The sequence below is a fragment of the Polyodon spathula genome, chromosome 24 (assembly GCF_017654505.1).
Source record: "Polyodon spathula isolate WHYD16114869_AA chromosome 24, ASM1765450v1, whole genome shotgun sequence".
Taxonomy (NCBI): Eukaryota; Metazoa; Chordata; class Actinopteri; order Acipenseriformes; family Polyodontidae; genus Polyodon; species Polyodon spathula.
Window position 1 is genome coordinate 23,866,318 of NC_054557.1, and position 22,663 is coordinate 23,888,980.

Genomic DNA, 22,663 nt, shown 5'->3' on the forward strand with positions numbered 1-22,663 from the left:
AAGCACAGATCAGGAGAAGGCTACAAAAAAATACTGAAGTCTCTGAAAATCCCTGTGAGCACAGCCTACTCAATCATCAAGAAATGGAAGGTGCATTGTACCACCCAGACACTGCCTAGATCAGGCAGTCCCTCCAAACTGAGCAGCTGGGCAAAGAAGAAACTGATGGGGGATGCCACTGTGAGGCCAAAGACAACTTTGAAAGCGCTACAGAGTTCAGTGTTTGAGAAGGGAGAAAATGTGCATCAATCAACAATATCCAGAACACTTCACAAAAGTAGCCTGTATGGCAGGGTGGCAAGAAGGAAGCCATTACGAAAAATAAGCCATCTCAAAGCCTGCATGGAGTTTGCAACAAAGCACCCGAGTGATCCTGAAAAATGTAGCAAAAAGTGTTGTGGTCAGACGAGACCAAATTAGAACTTTTTGGTCTAAATGCCAAGCGTTACGTTTGGCGCAGACCCAACACAGCACACCTCCCAGTCAACACCATCCCTACAGTCAAGCATGGGTGTGGCAGCATCATGCTATGGGGATGCTTCTCCTTAACAGGGACTGGAAAGCTTGTTAGGATTGAAGGAAAAATGGATGGAGCAAACTACAGTACTAGAGGAAAACCTGCTAAAGACTTAAAACTGGGGCGAAAATTCACCTTTCAGCAGGATAACGATCCAAAGCAAAAGGCCATAGCTACGCTGGAGTGGCTTTAGAACAGGAAAGCGACTGTCCTTGAGTGGCCCAGTCAAAGTCCTGACTTGAATCCTATTGAAAATCTGTGGAAAGACTTAAACTGCTGCCCATAAGCGATCCCCAAGCAACTTGAGACAGCTTGAGCAAATCTGCCAAGAAGAATGGGCACAAACTGCACCAAACCGGTGTGCAAAGTTGGTAGAGCCTTAACCAAAAAGACTTGCGGCTGCAATTGCTGCCAAAGGTGCTTCCACCAAATATTGAGTTGACGGGTCTGAATACTAATGCAATCAACATATTTCAGTTTTTTCTCTTTGATTTTATATTCTAGAAATTTATACATATTTTTTTCACTTGGAAGTTTTGGGGTAGGATATGTAGATAAATGAAATTACTATTTTAATTCCAGGCTATAAGGCAACAAAAGGTGAATATTTTGAAAGGGGGTGTAGACTTTCTATAGGCACCGTGTGTGTGTGTGTGTGTGTGTGTGTGTGTATGTGTATGTGTATGTGTGTGTGTGTGTGTGTGTGTATATATATATATATATATATATATATATATAGTTTTACGATCTAAATCTTTTGCATATGTGTGTGTGTGTGTGTGTGTGTGTGTGTGTGTGTAATTTGTACTTCTGCATCCTTCTCGTTGATCCAGGCCGGGTTTTGTGTGTTGCTGTGGGCGATAGCAGTGAGCGACTCTATTGAGGAAGTGACCAGCCTAATATTGAACAATAGCCAGATATCCTGTTGGAAGCTCAGCAATGCCTAATACTCAGGGTACTGTAGAGCTGGTGTGTTTAGCAAAGCAATGCTGTACCCATGCTTTGTTGCAGTGTATTATACTGAGCAAAACCTCAGGGGTACGCATTGGGAAGTGACTGCATTCAAAATAGCATCAGTAACTGTGTCAATTAATTAATTAATGCATAGTGTATTAATAAAAAGGTTCATCTTTTAACATTAGAAATAATACAAATGTAATAGCAAGTAAGACAGCGTTGTTTTAATATATTGAGATTCACAGCTTTGGCCTAATGATCATTTTTTTAGTATAGCTGTATCAAACACTGTGTTCTAGTCTAGCTGCTATAGTTAGCAATCCTCAAACACTGTGTTCTAGTCTAGCTGCTATAGTCAGCAATCCCAAACACCATGTTCTAGTCTATAGTTACGCTGTGTTTTATAGTAAAAATCAAACACAACACCATCTTTTATAAAATATGTTTTAGCAGCAAGTAAAGCTTAACAATGTTTACATTTTTTTTAAATTTCTCAAACAGATTTTTAAAACACAGTGGCAAAAAAACAAGCCCACAGTTCTAAATGTAAAGACACCTTTCTGCACCAGTGTTTAAACTGTTACTATTTGTAAAGCAGATCTAAAATAGTGCTGTGTCTGTGTGGCTATGTGTGTGTCTGTGTGCACCTGCGTGTGTCTGTGTGTGCGTGTGTGAGTTCCAAATGGTAGGTCTGTGTGTCTTTACCACAAGAGTCAACTGGAGAGATTCACTGTTAGCTTGTGCTCAAGTGCACAGATGTCTGGTATTAATGAGAAGACTCTCAATAAATAATGAACAGTATGTTGGTTTGCTGCCTTTTAAACCCAGATGTCCTGATTTGCTGAGAGAGTTCAACAATATTAAATATATATATATATATATATATATATATATATATATATATATATATATATATATATATTTCTTTATACAATACCAGTAGAATTAACATCTTAACAAACAATATCATGTGTACAGATTAAATTATTCTAGGCATGCATTTCTTCTATCGTAAAACTTACATCTAACATGCACACAATCTCACGCACACACACACACACAATCACATGGGCACACACACAGTGCAAAGCTGAATTGCCTATTATCAGCACTAAACCAAATAGCAGGCTTTCTAAAGAAAAAGAAAAAAATTCTTCTTCGACCCAAAACTTCAGAAATGGAACAACTTCAACCACCTGCGATTCAAATAAAAAACACATTTATTATTATTATTATTATTATTATTATTATTAACTAAAAATACGGTTAGTAGTATTGAACCTGGTGTTTACAAAAATAACACTGCAGGGGACCTAGAGAACTCTTTTCTTAAATTTATCTCTATGTTATTTTTGTATTTAAAAATAAACCCTGTTGAGTAAAACTTCAAACCTCCTACCATGTTTCCGATGGTAGGTTTACTTCACTAACATGTTAATACGGTGTACAGTGTGTACAGTGTACATATTGCCACTGCAATCTCTTATTTTATTTGAGGTCATCATCATTCTGTACTATACATAGGGGTTCTAGTTTTCAGTTTTTATTTTCCCTCTCTCTCTCTCCCTCCATTAAACCTTAATTAATAGTTTTTCGCCTTAACCGAATACCAAATTGTTTAAATTAGCGACCCACCACTAGACACTAACGCAGTGAAAATTAATAAGCTGAATTTGGCGATTAGAGCCACAACGAAATGCAGGTTCAAATACAATCAGGTGAGGTCAATGCATGTCGTTTGTTAACTCAATGAAGATATGAGGTTGAAAAGAAACAACTTCCTTTGGTAATTTGTGTTTGATTAAGAAAGAAAATCAGCTTTAAAACGTGATTACAATTAGGAATACAGGCTGGTTAGCAGGATTTAAAGCTGTATTACAGTTAAGATACAGAGGATTTTAAACAGAATTGCAAATTGTGGCGAAATGTAAAAAATGTCTACACACAAAAACCCCCAAAGAATGTGCCTGTGACCATAAGGATTTCGTTGTAGAAGACAGCAAAGGAAAGAAGGTACAACTTAAGTGTGCAAGTACTGTCCAGTTACTACTATACATGTTTTGACAGAAACAAACACACAAGCATTTTGGAAAGTAACAGAACAATAATGTCATACAGTATATAAAAGCGAAAAGCCCCAGAAAAATCTGATTTACATAAAACTCACAAATAGCTATAAAAAAGTACAGAAAACTAAAAATAATAAAAACCAAAAAACAGAAGCCTAACTAGAAGTAAGTTGCCCTTACCAAATTAAAACAACAATGACTGCTAGAATCAAGCAAGACATGCAAGCCTGTGAACCTGCCTCTCTGAGGCTCTGACAGCACAGAGCTGCTCACCGATCTGAACCTCTCTCTCAGGCTCTGCTGCACTGACAGCACGGAGCTGCTCACTGATCTGAACCTCTCTCTCAGGCTCTGCTGCACTGACAGCACGGAGCTGCTCACTGATCTGAACCTCTCTCTCAGGCTCTGCTGCACTGACAGCACGAAGCTGCTCACTGATCTTACCAGGGCACTCTGCTGCACAGGGGAAGACACCAACTCACTCTGCCTTCTGCTGAGAAAAGGAGAGAGAGAGAGAAAACTGAGTAGGAGTGAGAACTGAGTTAGAATGAGGTGAAACGTGAATGCGAAAGTATGTCTGTGTGTCTCAGTCTGTCTCAGTGTCTGTGTGTGTGTGTCTCAGTGTGTGTGTGTGCAGATTGAATGATTAATATACTCAGATAAACACACTCACCTTGTCTGTTTCAACTGCAGGAAAAACTGTAGAGAAAAGAAAAAGAAAAAATGAATTCAGCAGCATGGGTCCTGGGTAATAATAATAATAATAATAATAATAATAACACAGTGCACTCTGTTTATAAGAATCACATCTGTCTTGGATGATTTGATTTTTATAAGTGATTGATTCTTAAAAGCTGACCAATATCATTACAATTAGAAAAAGCGTGACTTCATGCATCAGCAGTTTAAAAATACAGTACAAATTTCAATGGTGCTCAATCATGGGCAAGCAGCTTGTTATATGATCACGATTGTTTACTCAAGGCTGCAGAATCCTATTTTACTGTAGTATACTTGAGAAGAGATCGTCTCGTGAGGGTGCCTAGCTTAACTGCTGTGCGGTGTTACGTGTAATGGCCTTTGAATTAAAATGACATTACAGTACAGTATTTTACTGTCAGGACTATCACTACATTTAAGCATCTGTGGCTTATTTTTTTCAGTTGCGATGCAAATCTCAGTTTTTCACTAAGCAGAGATGTAAAGCACTGCAATCCCTCCTCCTCCTCACCGCATCTTGCTGTCTACATGCATATCACACAATATATAAGAACATAAGAAAGTTTACAAACGAGAGGAGGCCATTCGGCCCATCTTGCTCGTTTGGTTGTTAGTAGCTTATTGATCCCAAAATCTCATCAAGCAACTTCTTGAAGGATCCCAGGGTGTCAGCTTCAACAACATTACTGGGGAGTTGATTCCAGACCCTGACAATTCTCTGTGTAAAAAAGTGTCTCCTATTTTCTGTTCTGAATGCCCCTTTGTCTAATCTCCATTTGTGACCCCTGGTCCTTGTTTCTTTTTTCAGGTCGAAAAAGTCCCTTGGGTCGACACTGTCAATACCTTTTAGGATTTTGAATGCTTGAATTAGGTCGCCACGTAGTCTTCTTTGTTCAAGACTGAACAGATTCAATTCTTTTAGCCTGTCTGTATATGACATGCCTTTTAAACCAGGAATAATTCTGGTCGCTCTTCTTTGCACTCTTTCTAGAGCAGCAATATCCTTTTTGTAGTGAGGTGACCAGAACTGAACACAATATTCAAGATGAGGTCTTACTAATGCATTGTACAGTTTTAACATTACTTCCCTTGATTTAAATTCAACACTTTTCACAATGTATCCGAGCATCTTGTTGGCCTTTTTTATAGCTTCCCCACACTGTCTAGATGAAGACATTTCTGAGTCAACAAAAACTCCTAGGTCTTTTTCATAGAGTCCTTCTTTAATTTCAGTATCTCCCATATGATATTTATAATGCACATTTTTATTTCCTGTGTGTAGTACCTTACACTTCTCTCTATTAAATGTCATTTGCCATGTGTCTGCCCAGTTCTGAATCTTGTCTAGATCATTTTGAATGACCTTTGCTTCTGCAACAGTGTTTGCCACTCCTCCTACTTTTTGTGTCGTCTGCGAATTTAACAAGTTTGTTTACTATACCAGAATCTAAATCATTAATGTAGATTAGGAATAGCAGAGGACCTAATACTGATCCCTGTGGTACACCACTGGTTACCACACTCCATTCTGAGGTTTTTCCTCTAATAAGTACTTTCTGTTTTCTACATGTTAACCACTCCCTAATCCATGTACATGTGTTTCCTTGAATCCCAACTGCGTTCAGTTTGAGAATTAATCTTTTGTGCGGGACTTTGTCAAAAGCTTTCTGGAAATCTAAATAAACCATGTCATATGCTTTGCAATTATCCATTATCGATGTTGCATCCTCAAAAAAATCAAGCAAGTTAGTTAGACACGATCTCCCGTTCCTAAAACCATGTTGACTGTCTCCCAGGACCCTGTTACCATATAGGTAATTTTGGATCTTATTATAGTTTCCATAAGTTTGCATATAATAGAAGTCAGGCTTACTGGTCTGTAGTTACCTGGTTCAGTTTTGTTTCCCTTTTTGTGGATCGGTATTACGTTTGCAATTTTCCAGTCTGTCGGTACCACCCCTGTGTCAAGAGACTGCTGCATGATCTTGGTTAGCGGTTTGTAAATTACTTCTTTCATTTCTTTGAGTACTACTGGGAGGATCTCATCCGGCCCAGGGGATTTGTTTATTTTAAGAGCTCCTAGTCCCTTTAACACTTCTGCCTCAGTTATGCTAAAGTTATTTAAAACTGGATAGGAACTGGATGACATGTGGGGCATGTTGTCAGTATCTTCCTTTGTAAAAACTTGTGAAAAGTAATCATTTAATATATTTGCTATTTTTTTTTTCTTCAGCTACGATTTTGCAATTTGTATCTCTTAAACATTTAATCTCCTCTTTGAATGTTCTCTTGCTGTTGTAATATTGGAAAAACATTTTGGAATTGGTTTTAGCTCCCTTAGCAATGTTCATTTCTATTTCTCTCTTGGCCTTTCTAACTTCCTTTTTGACTTGCGTTTGCAGTTCTGTGTACTCTTTCTGCGTACTTTCTTTTTGGTCCTTTTTTAATGCTCTGTAAAGTGCCTTTTTTCGCTGAATATTTTTTTTAATTGATCTATTACACCATTTTGGCAATTTAGTTTTACATTTAGATTTGTCTACTTTAGGGATGTAATTGTTTTGCGCCTCTAGTACTACATTTTTGAAGAACAACCATCCTTCTTCTGTGGGTGTTTTCTCTATTTTACTCCAATCTACTTCTGTTAGTCTCTGTTTCATACCTTCATAGTTTGCTTTTCTAAAATTGTAAACCTTAGCTTTAGTCATTACTTTTGGGGTTTTAAAAAACACTTCAAATGAGACCATGTTGTGGTCTGAGTTTGCCAGTGGTTCTCTGACCTCTGTTTTAGTTATTCTATCTTCGTTATTTGAAAAGACTAAATCAAGGCATGCCTCCCCTCTAGTCGGTGCCTTGACAAATTGTGTTAGGAAGCAGTCATTTGTCATTTCCACCATTTCTATTTCATCCTTCGTGCTACCCACCGGGTTTTCCCATTTTATATGGGGGAAGTTGAAATCCCCCATTAGTATGGCTTCTCCTTTGCTACACGCATTTCTAATGTCATTGTATAACAGATTATTGTGCTCACCATCTGAATCTGGCGGTCTATAGCATGCTCCTATTATTATGCCCTTTGAATTTTTGTCTGTTATTCTGACCCATATTGATTCGGCTTTATTTTCTTTGTCCAGGTTTAACACCTGGGCTTCAAGACTGTTTCTTATGTATAGCGCTACCCCTCCTCCTCTTCTGTCCTGCCTGTCTTTCCTATACAGTGTATACCCACAAATATTATATTCGTCCCCATCACTCTCAGACAACCAAGTTTCTGTAACACCTATCACATCATAGTTACCTGTTAGTGCAGTAGCTTCAAGTTCTAGAATTTTGTTTCTGATACTTCTAGCATTTAGATAAATACATTTAATGGTTGTCTTACCTGAGTTGTTGTTCTTGTTTTGATGCGGTCTCCCTTCTGTTTTTTTGTTGATTTCTCCCCCCTTCCTTTCTAGTTTAAATGTTTCTGAACCTGCTCGAGGATCTTTTCTCCAAGTAGACTAGTTCCCTTGTTATTTAAATGCAGTCCATCCCGTCTATACAGATAGTCCTCGTTGTAGAATGTGGTCCAATGATCAAGATAAGTGAAGCCTTCCCGTGTGCACCACATCTTCAGCCATGCGTTTTGATTAATTATTTCCAGCTGTCCATATGGTCCTTTGCAAGGTGCCGGTAGTATACCAGAAAATACCACAGTTTTGGTTTTCTCTTTTAATTTCCTTCCTAGCTCTCTGAATTTGTTTTGCAGGGATTTTGGTCTGTCTCTTCCAATGTTGTTTGTACCGATGTGGACGACTACTACCGGGTCGTCTCCTGTTCGTTCTAGGAGCCTGTCCACGTTCTCAGTGATGTGCTTGACCGAGGCTCCCGGAAGGCAGCACACTGTTGTAGTAAGGGGGTCCAAACTGCGAATTGAACTTGCTGTGTTTCTCAATATGGAGTCCCCAACAATCATGACCTCCCTTCTTTTCACCGTCTGGTCACCACTGTCAATGGGATCCTGGATGTTGTTCCTTTCATTCTCTTGTTGTTGGTTCTGCTCATCAAAATTCTGAAGTGACTCAAATTTGTTGGTTGTTTTGATTTCTGGTGGTTGTGTTTGACAAAGTTTCTTTTTTTCCCTGCTTCTGCCTACCTGAACCCAGCTGTTCTGACCTTCTATCTCCCTGGTGGCTTTCAGTCTGTTAGGGGTGATGCAGACTTCCATGAATTGTGGGTGTGCCAGTTCCTCCAGATTCTGTTGCTGTCTCACTTCTTCCAGCTCCATTTCTAGCATACTTACTAGTTTATGCAAATCCTGGATCACGCGGCACTTTACGCACACTTGGTTTAGCTCCGCTGGGTTTCTCGGATTTCCCACATCAAGCAGGTGTCACAGATTACTGGCTTGAAGACCATGTTGAGGGTTTTTTTTTTTTAAGTTTAGTTTCTTCTGCAGCTGTCAACCTGCTTTCATACTGCTTCTAAACTGCTCTGTACTTTTCCACACCTGTACTTCTCCCACTCGCTGTCGCTGGGAAGACTGCCTCGTTTAACTGCGTTGTTCTGCTGTGCTGTTGGCTCCTCCCCTCGCCCTGCTTTACTCCATATGTATTCAATGAACATGTACTCACTTTATTGAAACACATTTTCACTAACAGGATTCATTTGGGTCGATGGGACGATTGAGTCTGTCTTTTTCCTCTCATGTCGACTCACATGTAAACTGCACGACTTGCTTTTTTTCTCCTGGGAGTCGCTGCTGACCAGGCATACTGTATACAAGCTGCATGTCTAATCACACGAGATGTGATCAAATTCAATTAAAAAACAGCTTTATTGGCTGTACACGTCATTGCACTTGATCAAGTACTGTATTGCATGTAGTCAGTTTGCCCACGAAATTATTCTTCTGAGCTGACTGCTTGACTCTTACAAGCACAGTATTTCAGCATGGTTAGTATAGGAATGATTTTGTTCCAGTGGTTTTGATCACTATATGCGGCTGGTTCTTATATCAGTGATTCTTATAAACTGAGTGCACTGTAATAATAATACTAATACTGTTAATATCAGTACAGGTGTGCAGTACCTTTAGCACAGAACAGCCAGCTCCCCAGCTTCAGCAGCCCGTACAGAAGAAAAGCCACAACAAACAAACTGATCGCATCCTCAATAGAGGGGCCTGATGCACCTGGGGGGTTGGAGAGAGAGACACACAATTTATATGTGTCAGTGTGTGTGTGTCTCTGGGACTCCATGTCAGTGTGTCGCAGTGTCTCAGTATCTCTCAGTGTGTGTATGTCTCAGTGTAAGTGTGTCTCAGTGTCTCTGTATGTGTGTGTATGCGTATCTCAGCATGTCTCCATGTCTCAGCTTGTTACCTGCAATGTGCAGGGTGGCTGTCTTCCTGTAGCTGGCCCCCAGATGAGTCACTATGCAGGAGTACTGGCCATGGTGGTCCCCTGACTCCGGGGTGACTCTCAGGAAGCTGGTTTGGCTGTACGTCCCGTCGGGGTTCTGGGTGTGTCCGGACAGCTGAGCCTCCGGGAGGTAGCGCACCCTGGCGCCCCCTGCAGGCCTCCACAGCCACTGCACCCCCACATCCAGGGGGTAGAACCCAGAGATCTCACAGGAGAGCTCAACCAGGTGGCCGGGGTGGGACCAGAGAGGGGAGGGGAAGAGGGATAGGCGTGGGGGCTCTGCAGGGCGAGACAGGAAAGGCTTTTACAGAGTGAGCGGCTTCCAAAGTCATTTTATAATCATTCACTACAAAACACTCCATCACAATTCTGAGCAAGTAAAACTAGAAGAAAGTGCCACCAACAGACTGGCCATGCACACTAGATCAGCCAGGATCTGCATGTCAGTAAGAGACAATAGACAGGCAATGCAGACTAGATCAGCCAGCATCTGCATGTCAGCAAGAGGCAGAGCCAGCCATGGCACAGCTACTGCCCTGCCAGCAAAACTAAAGCAGACCCTATCCGAAGTGGCGCAGCCTCCGAGTAGATATAGGTGAGATATCCACCTGTGACCTCCAGCTCCATTGCTACCTGTACCAGTATACATGGCTGGCAGACAGACAGTACTGACACAAGTGTGCAGACGTGTATTACAGGTGAGATATTTACCTATGACCTCCAACTCCATTGCTACCTGTGCCAAGATGTAGGGCAGGTACACAGTGCAGATGTATGTGCCCCTGTGGTGCACGCTTACACTGTGCAGCACCAATGATGCATTTCGTGTCTGGTGCAGTGCCTCTATGTCCATGTCCGCCTCTTTCTGCTGGGCGCTGCGCTCCTCCAGTCTGTCTGTCTGTCCGTTGTACGCATAGACCAGCCTGCCCTCCCCACGGTACTGGTACCGCCACTCCACCGCAAACTCAGAACCAGGATCCTGCCAACCCGGCAGCACCGAGAACCCACAGTCCAGACGAGCCGACTGCCCGAGACGAGAGCGCAGGACCGGGGTGTGAGAGAACACGCTGAGAACCGCTGAGAGTGAGGAGAGAGACAGGAGAGAACACAGTGAGAGAGAGGAGAGAGAGAGAGAGAGAGGAGAAACACAGAGAGAGCTCCGAAACTCTCTCTCTCACACTAAGAGAGGAGAACTCTCCTCTTGGAGAGAGAACACTCTTGAGAGAGACTCTCTGAGAACACACTGACACTTGAGATAGAGAGAGAGAGAGAGAGAGAGAGAGAGAGAGAGAGAGAGAGAGAGAGAGAGAGAGAGAGAGAGAGAGAGAGAGAGAGAGAGAGAGAAGAGCAAGCAAAGACAGAGTACAAAGAGAGAGGAGAGAGAGAGGGAGACACTGTGACCTCATTATGATTACCTGTGGCCTGCCTGGTTGCCGTGGGAACCCTCAAGATGCTGGACACAACTATGTCCACATTGTGGGCGGTGATGGAGGAGGAAAGCCAATCAGCTCCCAGGCGGACTGGGCTGACCCCACCACTGGTCAGAGAGAGGCTCCAGACCACCTGGGCAGGCTGAGGAGTGAAGGGGTTAATCTCACACTGCGGCTTCTCCATAGCACCCTCTACCGACACCAGAGAGGAACTGCACAGAGGCCCCGCTGGATCTGAGAGAAAAAGAGGTGGGGGTAAAAGAGAGAGAAATCGTAAGAGAGGGAGAGAGAGAGAGAGAGAGAGAGAAGGGGGAAACTGACCCTTATAAAAGTTTCCCACAGTATAAACACAGCAAAGTGTAATAAAGCACAGTGAAACACAGGTAAGCATTGTAAAACACAGAGAGGCATGGTAAAGCACATTAAAAAACAAACCATGTTGTAGGGAGTCAGTGTTAGCTGTTCAGGTGTGTGACCATTCAATGTGCTGTAGGGAGTCTTATGTCTCTGAACAGTGGGTGAGTGTCTCTGTGTTACCGGTATACAGGTGTGTGGATGCCTGTGTATTGTTACCTGTACTCAGGTGTGTCAGTGCTGTGCAGTTACCTGAGACGTAGTAGACCCTCTTGGGGTCGATGTCAGAGGGGTGGTTCTGCTCCGGCCCAGTCTGGTCAGCGGTGGTTCTGATGTACAGGAGGGATTTCTCCTGTTTCACGGCGGAGGCGAAACTGCCCGGCTTTTCCTCCACATACCAGCAGTCGAGCATGGGGCACACGCTGAGAACAGGGTGGGCTGGGGGGGGAGGAAGTGGTAGAGAGGGGAGAGGAGTAGACAATGAGAAGAGGCAGGAGAGGGGTAGGGGAGAGAGTGAGGGAGGGGAGAGGGGTAGGGGAGAGGGTTAGGGAGGAAGTAGAGGTGGGAGATGGGTAGAGGAGAGGGTGAGGGAGGGAGTAGATGTGGGAGAGAGTTAGCGTAGAGGGTAGAGGTGGGAGAGGGGTAGGGGAGAGGGTGAGGAAGGGAGTAGAGATGGGAGAGCGGTAGGGGAGAGGGTGAGGGATGGAGTACAGGTGGGAGAGTGGTAGGGGAGCGGGTAGAGGTGGGAGAGGAGTAAGGGAGAGGGTGAGGGAGGGAGTAGAGGTGGGAGATGGTGAGGGAGGTAGTGGTGGTTGGAGAGGGTAAGGGGAGAGGGTGAGGGAGGGAGTAGAGGTGGGAGAGTGGTAGGGGAGAGGGTAGAGGTGGGAGAGGGTAGAGGTGGGAGAGGGTGAGAGAGATAGTGGTGGTTGGAGATGGTATGGGGAGAGGGGGGGGGGGGGTTAATGTTGGACACATCATTGGTCCAAAACAAACACCGACACACACCCCCAGTCTGACTGGCTCAATAAATTGTGGTGAAGACAAAACCAAGTGTCATCACAACTTAAGAGGATCTCTTGTACATTTACACAAGAGTTAAGTGTGACTGACTGACGGAGACAGAGGCCTGTATTCATCAAGCGTTTTCCGCAAATTCGCTGTTTATGACACTTTTTCTAAATTGAATAAAATACCAAGAAAAGTTAAAACGCAGTAAGTCAACGTGCAAATGGTTTATTTTATGGATGCCGCGTATGAGCAAATCGTTCCTGATACATTGTATGGCTTATATGGACGTCTGTAGCCTTCAGACAAAAATAATGCTAACACCGAATCTGCGGTAAACGCTTGATGGATATAGGCCAGAGATATAGAGCTTCGATCCATCCCGTCGAGATGCCACCGAGTGAGCGAATCACCTCTGCGAGGGAAAGTCCAGCACTTACGAAAGTAAAAAATAAAAGCTAGAGGAGGGGGGCTGACTATAACCTGTATAAAAACATGTCTTCAACACGAAGAACGAACGGCTGGTGTCGGCGCTGCAATCAAAGTCGCGCACACAGGCAGTGCAGCAAAATCGAAAGTAATAAATAAATAAATAAATAAATAAATAATACACAAACAAAACGACATTTGTTTCCCTTAACCTAAGCGTTCACAAACAACACGAATATTAAATACAAATAAACATGGTCAATCTTTGTCAACTCAAAACTTCGTGTGTGTGTTTCTAAATAAACAGACTAGAAATAATCACTGCAGTTAGGCTACATCCTTTTTTAAATGTAATGTTAAATGCAAACAGTATCAAACTAAAGCACGTTCTTGTCATTTTATCAAGTCGTGCCTTGCAAAGCTTTATGGATCTCGATACCGAATATTATGAACAATATTGAAATGTTATATTGAAATATTCACTTACCCCTATATGTGCTGCATATCAGCGCAATAGCGGTTAGTTTGTAAATAGTTAAGATCCCTGGCATTGTGCGTTCGCTCCTGTGACTGGGTTTGCAAGGGGCTGTGATGAGAGGCAGACAGCACTGTTCTGCTGGAGATCCAGTCTGCTTTTCCCTGCTGACAGCAAAGCAACCGAGAATGCAAGTATACTGGGTTAGTTTCACTTTCACTGGTCGCGCTTGCTCTGTGTGTGTGTGCTTGTCTGTAGTACTCGGGACACACGAGCTCCAGTGTGTAATGCATTCTTATTCGTATATGTTTGATGATGTAGATTGAAAATATTATTAACATGTTATGAAATTGTTCATTTTCTGTAAAGCGATACAGTGTCTGGGAGTCTATAAGCCGCGGAATGACGCCTTCTAGGTCCACAGCGCGGTGCTAGTTACAACGCGCAACGCCTATCGCTATTATATAACATCAGTTAAAATAAAACCCGAAATGCCAACAGAAAAAAGTAGCTTCATGCGACAACGTTGCTGCGCTAATTACCAGCTGTAAGAAAATTGACTTGATAGCTGTTATAGTTAAGTTTGTTGTTTTAAACTAGTTCTAACGGTGTTTCCCGAAGTTTCTCGAGTCTTACTTCGTCTTTACGCCTCCACACAACCCTCCCCTAGCTCTACCCGGACGGCCGAAGCTTGTCGAAGTATAACAAAAAGTCAAACCAAAGATTCGGCATTCTCCGTCGCGGTTTCCGAAATTTGACGAAAAATAATACTTCAACGCTTGTGTAGCCGAAATTGTCCGAAAAAAAAAAAAAAAAAAAGTTTACAGAGATAATTTGCAAACTGCTGAGCTGGATTGAGCCACGTCAGTACTCCAGCGAGACAGAGCAGCGAACTACCGGAGTAGGAGCCGGGACACCGGGCAGAGAAATGAACAGATAAACACACTGACCGGGCTGCACGGAGAGAGACAACAGCGCGACACGTCTTTTCTGTTTTTGTTATACGCGTATAAGGAATAATTACTAAATTATCGACATGACTACTCTCACTATGATAGCACGAATCCAGGACGGACTGCTGCTGGCCGCATCCATGCAGGAGAGCGAACAGGTAATATAATCCATAATTTCAGTTTGTTTCTATGCTTCTTCATTGTTATTATTATTCTTCATAATAATAATAATAATAATAATAATAATAATAATAATAATAATAATAATAATAAATTATTTTTAATCAGTACTTTTTAGTCGTAAAGTGTCGGGCTCTGTGTTGTAAGGTCAGTGGTACCAGACACACTTGTGTTAGTTTATATCAGCGATATTTAAAACTCTGTGCTTCTCGTTTGAGTTCCTGTCCGTCTGCATAGCAGCGCTAAGACTATGATGATGTCATCATGCTTAACATGCCGTAATGTATTTGTATTTGCACTGAGGGGCAGAGAGATGATGTCACTATAAGCTTTTATGACACATCAAGAGCTAAATGAAAATGTAAGGGTGAAACCATTAGTTGCTAATCAGGATTTTCAGGCATGGAAATAAGGCTCCCGTTGCAGAGCAGTTTGAGCCATTCCTGGCACACTTGGACTAACCAAGCTCATTTACATCACTGTATAGGATATTAAACGAGAGAGAGAGAGAGAGAGAAGGAGAGAGACTATAGCAAGGATGGGAACAGGACTTTCATTGCGTAGCTGTGTGATCCATTCCTGGTTTTTGTAAGGGTTTAATCAGACACATCTGAGTTTGTTTTCTACACATCATGGCTAGTCAAGCTTGTAGTAAAACCAGGAGTGGGTGAAGCTGCTATGCGATGGGAGTCTTATTTCCATCCCTGTTTTTTACCCCCTCTCTTGCTTTCTGTGTATTTGTTGTATTTTTATTCATTTATTTAATCTCTGCTGTCTTCTTGACGCCTGTGTGAAGCAGGGTCTGCAGATCAGAAAGCAGGATCACTGCTGACCCTCTCAGAGTTATGTGCACACAAAAAAAAAAGAAAAATAATACAAAAGTATTAAACTAGAGTTACCGGACTCCATTCTCAGAGATTAGCTCCAGAGGATTTTTTTTGTCTGTTTTTATTAATAAAATCAAGTTCGATTTTCCTGAACCTGTTCTTCACTGTTGTTAATGAAACCGCCAGTAATCCCAGTTGCAGGAAAAGCAAACTTAAAACATTCATAAATCGGCTTGTGAGAGTGAGCTTTGTGAATACAGTCCACAGCCTGACTCCACACAGAGCACTGCCATTGCATTCACACATGGACCCCTCCCTGGTCTGTGACTGCACTGCGGAGATGTGTCAGTGCTTGACTTCACTCTGGGGAATCCATCTGGATCACATCGAAGTATGTTTGCTACATTCTTCCAGAGTTTCGTTTCATTAAATCTGCAGGCAGACTGACAGACTGAGAACCACAATCCTGTCAGATGGACACTGCAATATCATCCCTTCGCAGTTTCTGTTTGTTCACCATGTGCTGCACATTGTATCAGAAAGCTTTGTTGACAGTCCAGTTTGTTGTCGTCCTCAGTCGGGTCGGAACCTGCAGGAGTATCAGAACCAGGCCAAGCAGCTCTTCAGGAAGCTGAACGAGAACTCTCCCCACCGCTGCTCGCTGGAGACCGGGCCAATGGTGTTCCAGTAAGATCTCCCAGTGTGTGTGTCAGTGTCTGACTCCATTGCTCTGAGTGTCAGTCTTCATGTGTCAGAGACACACACTTCAACTTAACGTTAGGACTTTAAAGGTAAGGAGTATAACTTAACTTAACACAAGAGGATGAACGACTAACAAGTTCTGACATTAGGACAGGACAGAAGAGAGAGAGAGCGAGAGAGAGAGTTTCAGTTTATCCGAAATAACTGTACTGTTATCTTTATTAAAACAACGGTTTTCGTTGGTATGTACCGTATCGGTTGATTTTTATGTATCTGTTTCTTTTTGTAGATATATATATATATATATATATGCGTGTGATTTGTCATATCCGCACCTCTCTCCCTCCGTCCCTCCCTCCCTCCCTCTATAATAAACACAATACCTCTCTCCCTCTCCCTCTTTCTCTCTCATTGTATTCACGGTTTGTCCCTCAGGCTATGACAGGTCTCCATGTATTGACCAGCCAGTCTGGCTAGGTGTTTGTCTTCCCCCAGCAGGACTGACAGCTTCTGGATGTCGTGCATATTGAGGAATTCTGGGACTAAATCACAGAATTTGGGGAATTAAATGTCCCTTATGTTTTTATATTTTTCACAGTGTGTTAGGAAGTGAATCTCTGACCTCTCCTGTCTCACAGTGACCACAGAGTCTGTTCTCCGTGGCCAGACTGGCCAGGTTGTGGTCACTGAGCCGGAATTTGGTCAGGATCTGCCTCTGCTTTGTGTTTCTCACAGTTACCAGGTATTCTGCCAGGGTGTCATTTCTATTTAGGGTCCGATAGCACTCTAGTTTGCTTTATGTTTTAGTGTTTGTGTCCCAGTGGTCCAGATAGGAGTGTTTCAGGTGTTTTAGAATTTGGTTGGCACTAAATGGAATTGTTTTTGCAGTTGTCCTGAAACTGGCTGATGTCAGTGTGGCTCAGCTTGGTGAGCTTCAGGACCAGCTGGCTGAGGGGACTCTTTTATGGGTTGAGCTCTTGGTATTGCAGGATTTTATGATGGAGTGAGTTTGGGTCACTCTTTTTTGGATATTAATCAATGGATAAAGGCCTAATTCAGCCCTGCTTGCATTGTTCTGTGTTTTTCTTTGTAATTACATGACGTTTTTGTTACAGAACTCTGCATGCAAGGTTTCTGTGGGGTGTTTGTCCCATTTTGTGTAGTCCTGGTTGGTGATTAGACCCCACATTTCACAGCCATAGAGGGCAATTGACTGAATCACACAATTTTGAGCCAAATTTTGACTGGGGGATTTATATTATAGAGCCTCCGCTTTATGGCATAAAAAGCCCTGTGTGATTCTTCTTTAATGCGTTCACTGCCAGGTTAAAGCTCCCTGAGGCGCTGATGGTCAGACCCAGGTATGTGTAGCTGCTGGTGTGCTCTAGGGTGGTGTTGTCTAGAGTGAAGTGCTACTTATTTACCTGAGATCTGGCTTTCTTCTGGAATATCATGACTCTGGTCTTGTTCATGTTTACTGCCAGGGCCCAGGTCTGACAGTACTGCTCTAGCAGTGCCAGGCTCTACTGCAGCCCCTGTTCTGTGGGTGACAGCAGGAGCAGGTCATCTGCGAAGAGCAGGAATTTTATTTCAGTGTCATGTAGAGTGAGGTCAGGGACTGCAGACTGCTCTAGCACTGTGGCAAGCTCGTTGATTTAGATGTTGAATAGCGTTGGACAGACTGTAGCCCCGTCTCACCCCACGCCCCTGTGTGAAGAATTATTTTCTTTTGTTGCCAGTGTTCACACCACACTTATTTTCTGAGTACATCGATTTTATGATGTCGTATACTTTACCCCCCTACACCACTTTGAAGAAGTTTAAGAAATAGTCCTTTATGTCAAATGGAATCAAATGCCTTTTTAACGTCTATAAAGCAGGAGAATATTTTTCCTTTATTTTTTTGATGGACGTGCTTGTTTATTAGGGTGTTTAGGGTGTAAATATGTCCGGTGTTTAAATTCCGGTGTTTTGGTAGAAATCCGATCTGACTCTTACTCAAGACACTGTGCTCAGTAAGGAAGGCCAGTATCAGGTGTAAATAGTACTGCAAAACACCTTCCCCAGGTTACTGCTCACGCAGATGCCCCAGTAGTTATTGGGGTCGAATTTGTCTCCACTATATATGGGTGTTATATAGTGGAGTTCCAGGTCTCAGGGGAATTTTTACCTAGCTCTTAGTATGAGATTGAGGAGTTTGTGTAGGCTTCACACAGGTAGATATCTGTTTGGCAGGTGACAATGCTATTATTAATTTTTAGCCACAGGTGGGTCTCTCCTGTTCTTATTGGCCTAATAGAGTCGGTGAGAGTAGAGTCTGAGTCTGTACCTCACAGCCACGCTTTACGTGTGAGTGTTTCAGGGAAGGCACTATACTCCCTGTAGCCTGAGGGACAGTGAGTGGACACATCATCACGACGTCTCGTGGAGAATAATTATATCTATAGTATTTATATTTCTGATGAACTCAGGGTCTGTGCTTTTCAGCCCAAACACTGAACAACACAAACCCTGAATATTCCAGGAGCTAATTTTAAGCGACCTCATATTTATAATTTAAGCTATTTATAATTATTATCTAGAATAAAATATAATGTCAGAAACATTGAACACAAATCAGTAACGTGTTGTACACTGTTAGGTATTTTCTTATTGTTCATATTATTATTATTTTTTATTCTAATTCTTATTAGTTGTACATTTATTTTCTAATATATTTGTGTACTTAGCTCTCTCTCTCTCTCCCTCTCTCTCAGCCTCCTCCTTGCTCAGGGGGTGTGTTACCTGGTGCTGTGTGAGGGCTCCTACTCCAAGAGGCTGGCGTTCTCCTACCTGGAGGAGCTGCAGGCTGAGTTCAGCGAGCTGTACGGCAAGAGGCTGGCATCCGTGTCGAGGCCGTACGCGTTTATAGAGTTTGGTGAGAAGGCAGGACTGCAGTGCATATTCTACTACTGTCATCTATACCAGGGCTGTGCTGAGTGTGGGCGTGTGGGTGTCTCTGTAGTTAAGTATGAAAAGAGATGTTTATTTTCTCAGTTTGTTTCAGATGTGTGTTAAGAAGCTGTTAGATTTTGTTATGTCTGATTTGATTTCTGTTTTGCAGACACATTCATTCAAAAGCTGAAGAAGAACTACCAGGACTCCTGGTCTCGCCGGCACCTGAGCTCGGTCAACACAGAGCTGCAAGACGTGCAGAGGATCATGGTGACCAACATCGAGGAAGTGCTGCAGAGAGGAGAGGCGCTGTCAGGTACAGAGAGACACAGATACTGAGACCCACATTAAGACACAAATGCACACTGATTCACAGACAAACTGAGACACACTGACACAGACACACACACTGAGCAGCAGGACCTGCAAAGGATCATGGTCTGCAGAGAGATGCTGTCAGTTACACACACTGTGTCAGATACACCATCACAAAAACACACACACACCAACACACACCCCATCACAAACACACTCGCACACCAACACACCATAACAAACATACACACACACCAACATACCATCACTAACACACCATCACTAACACACAAACACACACACCAACACACCTTAACAAACAAACACTCACAGACTGACAAACCAGTGATCGGTTTGAAAAAAGTGTTCTTTAAATAACTAAATTTATTTTTGTGAATGCTGGCTTTGTGTAACTGATGTGCATAACAAGATGCCTTTGCTCTCAGCCTGTATGGTCCAGATTCCTAGAGGCCTTGCACCTTGCACTCACCTATTTACAGACAGCACAGAGAGGGAATGCTGCTTTTGAACAGGAACAGACTCACTGAAACCTTTAATAATGTGCCTCTGTCTGTCTATTTCAGCGCTGGACTCAAAAGCCAGTAACCTGTCTGCCCTGTCGAAGAAGTACAGGCAGGATGCCAAATACCTGAACACTCGTTCTCTGTACGCCAAGATAGGAGCGGCAAGCGCGGTGTGCATAATCTTATTCCTCTACGCACGCTTCTGGTGGCTGGTTTGATCAGACTGAGGCACTGCAGCCACAGTAGCGTCACCTCTCCAGAGCCCTCATTTTGAGGGCTTCTGATTGTACATACACAGCTGCTGTATGTTTGTAAGGTGTTTTGACTGTGAGTTCAGGAGCTGCTCTTCAGTTCTGGTTGTCTGTCAGACATTTGTAATGAAGGCTTAAGAGTCTTGATATTAGTGGGCTCCCTCTAGTGCGCAGGAAATTGATCCAGAGTGGCAGATCGCTTGATGGCGCTGGCTCTTAGTTCTGTAAAGACAGATGTTTGCAGCAGACAACTAGAACTGAAGAGCAGCTCCTGAACTCGTAGTCACAGCACCTTAAATATAGCGTTACCCGTCCCCATGGGCAGCTGCAACTGTGTAAATAACAGACCTGTCGTTTTGTCTCTTCATTGTTAATATCCTGACAACTTTTTACACTTAATTTTAAAGTCTGCTTCAAAGCTCTTTTCACAATGTCTGCTCTAGTGCACTGATAGTGTAAGGATTATTGCCCACATTGTCAAACAGGTAACAGCAATAACGATACATTTTTTGGTACGGAACAGAAAAACCAGAGCACTTGTGATGTTCTTCCTAGACAGACCTCAAACATCAGTGCAGTAGAGCAGACATTTTGAAAAGAGCTTTAAAACAGACTTAAGTGCAACCAGAGTGAAAAGTTGTCAAATGGTGTATAAGTTATAAGTGTAAAAAATTGTCAGGATGTCAACAGTGAAAAGAAAAACGCCAGGTATGTTATTTAAACAGTTGTAGCAACACGTGGGGATGGGTAACGCTATATTTTTCTGAACCCCGCTACTTACTCCTTAACACAGTCTTATCAAATAGAAATAAAGAACCAGTATTTGTTGCATTTTGGATCCCTCACTACAGTAACATAGACAGGAAGGGGGCAGTGATTCAATCAAAAAGAATTCAGCTTGAAGCACAGCACAGCAACAGCAGCACACATTCCTCAAGAACACTCATCCGCTTCACACACATTTCTTTTTAGTTGGTCTTGAAATCTACAGGGAGAAGGTGTTTTCACAAATTTGCCCTACTTTATTTTAACAACCCCACCTCCTCCTTCCCCAGAGAATGTATGCAGGACCAATCATAAACCCAGAGTGAACCCGTTTAGGACAACATTCTCTGGAACATAACTATATTACTCTTCACACAAACATTTCAGAGTCTTTATCAAGGTGTTCCTGAAATTGAGTGTGTAAGATGTATTTGTAGTACTCTTTTTAAATCCACTGGATTAAGAAGTGTCTTTGTCTGAAATCCTGAGGGTAAACAATCTCATTATTGCAAGAATCAGTGGCAAAGGTTAACCTTTCGTAAGACTTTCGCCACCTTCAGGGGCTTTATATTGTTATTCGTGTATTTGGCAGACACCAGCATTGCCCTGTGTACAGAACAGCAAGGCTCGGCCCAACGCATAGCAAGCAATACCAGCGCACTAGATTACAGCTTTATACAGACACCATGTTGGGTAGCTGCTGTAGCTCTGTGGAGGGTTTTGGTGTGATCCCTGCAGCACTGTCCTGTATACAGGAGATTACATCGAGGTTCTGCCCAGCACACAGCAGGCAATGCCAGTAGACCTGAACGGATTGCTAATTGTGTGATGACAGACAGAATGAGGTTTGGCAGTCTGTTTCAGGTTTATGTATTTTTTAGAGAACTCTACTGTCTTGCACCAAACAATTGTGCTTAACAGCTTATGAATGACTTGAAGCCGCCATCCTCATTGGAAGAACCGACAGCATTCCACACACTGTACATGTTGAAAACGTTATTGCTATGAAACTGGACAGGTATTGTTTAAAATAATTTTAAAAATAAAGTATTTATGTTTTAGTGTTGCTGCCCTTGTGTGTGATGTGATTCCAAAAGTGTCAAAGGTTCCCTTATAAAGTTTACTGCAGTACAGCTCTACAGTAATGCTTATCCCATGGTTATACTATGAATTTACCCTGTTTTACCGTATCTCTCTGTGCTTTACATTGCTTGCCTATGCATTACCATACATACCTCTCTGTGCTTTACAGTGCTTCCCTAAGCTTTACCATACCTCTCTCTGGTTTACAATGCTTACCTGTGCTTTACCACACCTCCCTCTGCTTAACAATGCTTCCCTATGCTTTACAATGCTTCAATATGCTTCACCACACCTCCCTGTGCTTTACAATGCTTTCACTGTGATGTTCACGTGGGACACTTTTCTCAGGGCTGTTCTCACAGCCATCACATCTGGACCTTGAGTATTTATGTGAAATAAGCTATTTGTCTATTTTAAGCTACAGCATGATTCTCAAAGATCCCCACAAGAACTGTATTAACTAGCATGGTCTCACTGTACCCTACCTACCCCACAAGAACTGTATTAACTAACAGAGTCTCACTATACCCTACCTACCCCATGAGAACTGCATTAACTAGCATGGTCTCACTATACCCTACCTACCCCATGAGAACTGCATTAACTAGCATGGTCTCACTATACCCTACCTACCCCATGAGAACTGCATTAACTAGCAGGGTCTCATTGTACCCTACCTATCCCATGAGAACTGCATTAACAAGTAGGGTCTCACTGTACCCTACCTGCCCCATGAGAACTGCATTAACTAGCGGGGTCTCACTGTACCTACCC

At 42.7% G+C, this 22,663-nt stretch overlaps 2 protein-coding genes across 8 annotated transcripts; one reads left to right on the forward strand and one right to left on the reverse strand.

The window, feature by feature from the left end:
- Positions 1–1,676: 1,676 nt before the first annotated feature.
- LOC121298820 (tapasin-like) lies at positions 1,677–14,063 on the reverse strand. Of its 6 annotated transcripts, none has more exons than XM_041226056.1 (10): positions 13,992–14,063; positions 13,368–13,519; positions 11,699–11,884; positions 11,078–11,326; positions 10,374–10,739; positions 9,624–9,941; positions 9,332–9,433; positions 4,217–4,242; positions 3,988–4,036; positions 1,677–2,670 (listed from the first exon to the last, which is right to left on the reverse strand). In XM_041226056.1, exons 2-9 carry the CDS (start codon positions 13,429–13,431, stop codon positions 4,022–4,024), a joined length of 1,326 nt encoding a protein of 441 aa, XP_041081990.1. In that variant the 5' UTR covers positions 13,432–13,519; positions 13,992–14,063; the 3' UTR covers positions 1,677–2,670; positions 3,988–4,021. The 6 variants fall into 6 exon arrangements, with proteins under 6 accessions (XP_041081990.1, XP_041081991.1, XP_041081989.1 ...); XM_041226057.1 differs by having other exon boundaries at positions 13,368–13,522; positions 13,992–14,055; XM_041226055.1 differs by lacking the exon at positions 13,992–14,063 and having other exon boundaries at positions 13,368–13,959.
- Positions 14,064–14,182: 119 nt separating this feature from the next.
- On the forward strand, positions 14,183–20,480 carry LOC121298834 (vesicle-trafficking protein SEC22b-like). 2 transcript variants are annotated; one of them, XM_041226083.1, is made up of 5 exons: positions 14,183–14,466; positions 15,893–16,002; positions 18,774–19,025; positions 19,121–19,267; positions 19,851–19,963. In XM_041226083.1, exons 1-5 carry the CDS (start codon positions 14,392–14,394, stop codon positions 19,870–19,872), a joined length of 606 nt encoding a protein of 201 aa, XP_041082017.1. In that variant the 5' UTR covers positions 14,183–14,391; the 3' UTR covers positions 19,873–19,963. The 2 variants fall into 2 exon arrangements, with proteins under 2 accessions (XP_041082017.1, XP_041082016.1); XM_041226082.1 differs by having other exon boundaries at positions 14,185–14,466; positions 18,774–18,934; positions 19,851–20,480.
- The last annotated feature ends 2,183 nt before the right edge of the window (positions 20,481–22,663 follow it).

Coding starts and splice junctions, on each gene's coding strand:
- LOC121298820 (XM_041226056.1), bottom strand. CDS start 13,431: ATGCCAGGGATCTTAACTATTTACAAACTAACCGCTATTGCGCTGATA. Junction 9,942..10,373: donor AATGGAGTTGGAGGTCATAG/GTAAATATCTCA, acceptor CTCGCCCTGCAG/AGCCCCCACGCCTATCCCTC. Junction 4,243..9,331: donor CTGGCTGTTCTGTGCTAAAG/GTACTGCACACC, acceptor TTTTCTCTACAG/TTTTTCCTGCAGTTGAAACA.
- LOC121298834 (XM_041226082.1), top strand. CDS start 14,392: ATGACTACTCTCACTATGATAGCACGAATCCAGGACGGACTGCTGCTG. Junction 16,003..18,773: donor ACCGGGCCAATGGTGTTCCA/GTAAGATCTCCC, acceptor CCTCTCTCTCAG/CCTCCTCCTTGCTCAGGGGG. Junction 18,935..19,120: donor GTACGCGTTTATAGAGTTTG/GTGAGAAGGCAG, acceptor TCTGTTTTGCAG/ACACATTCATTCAAAAGCTG.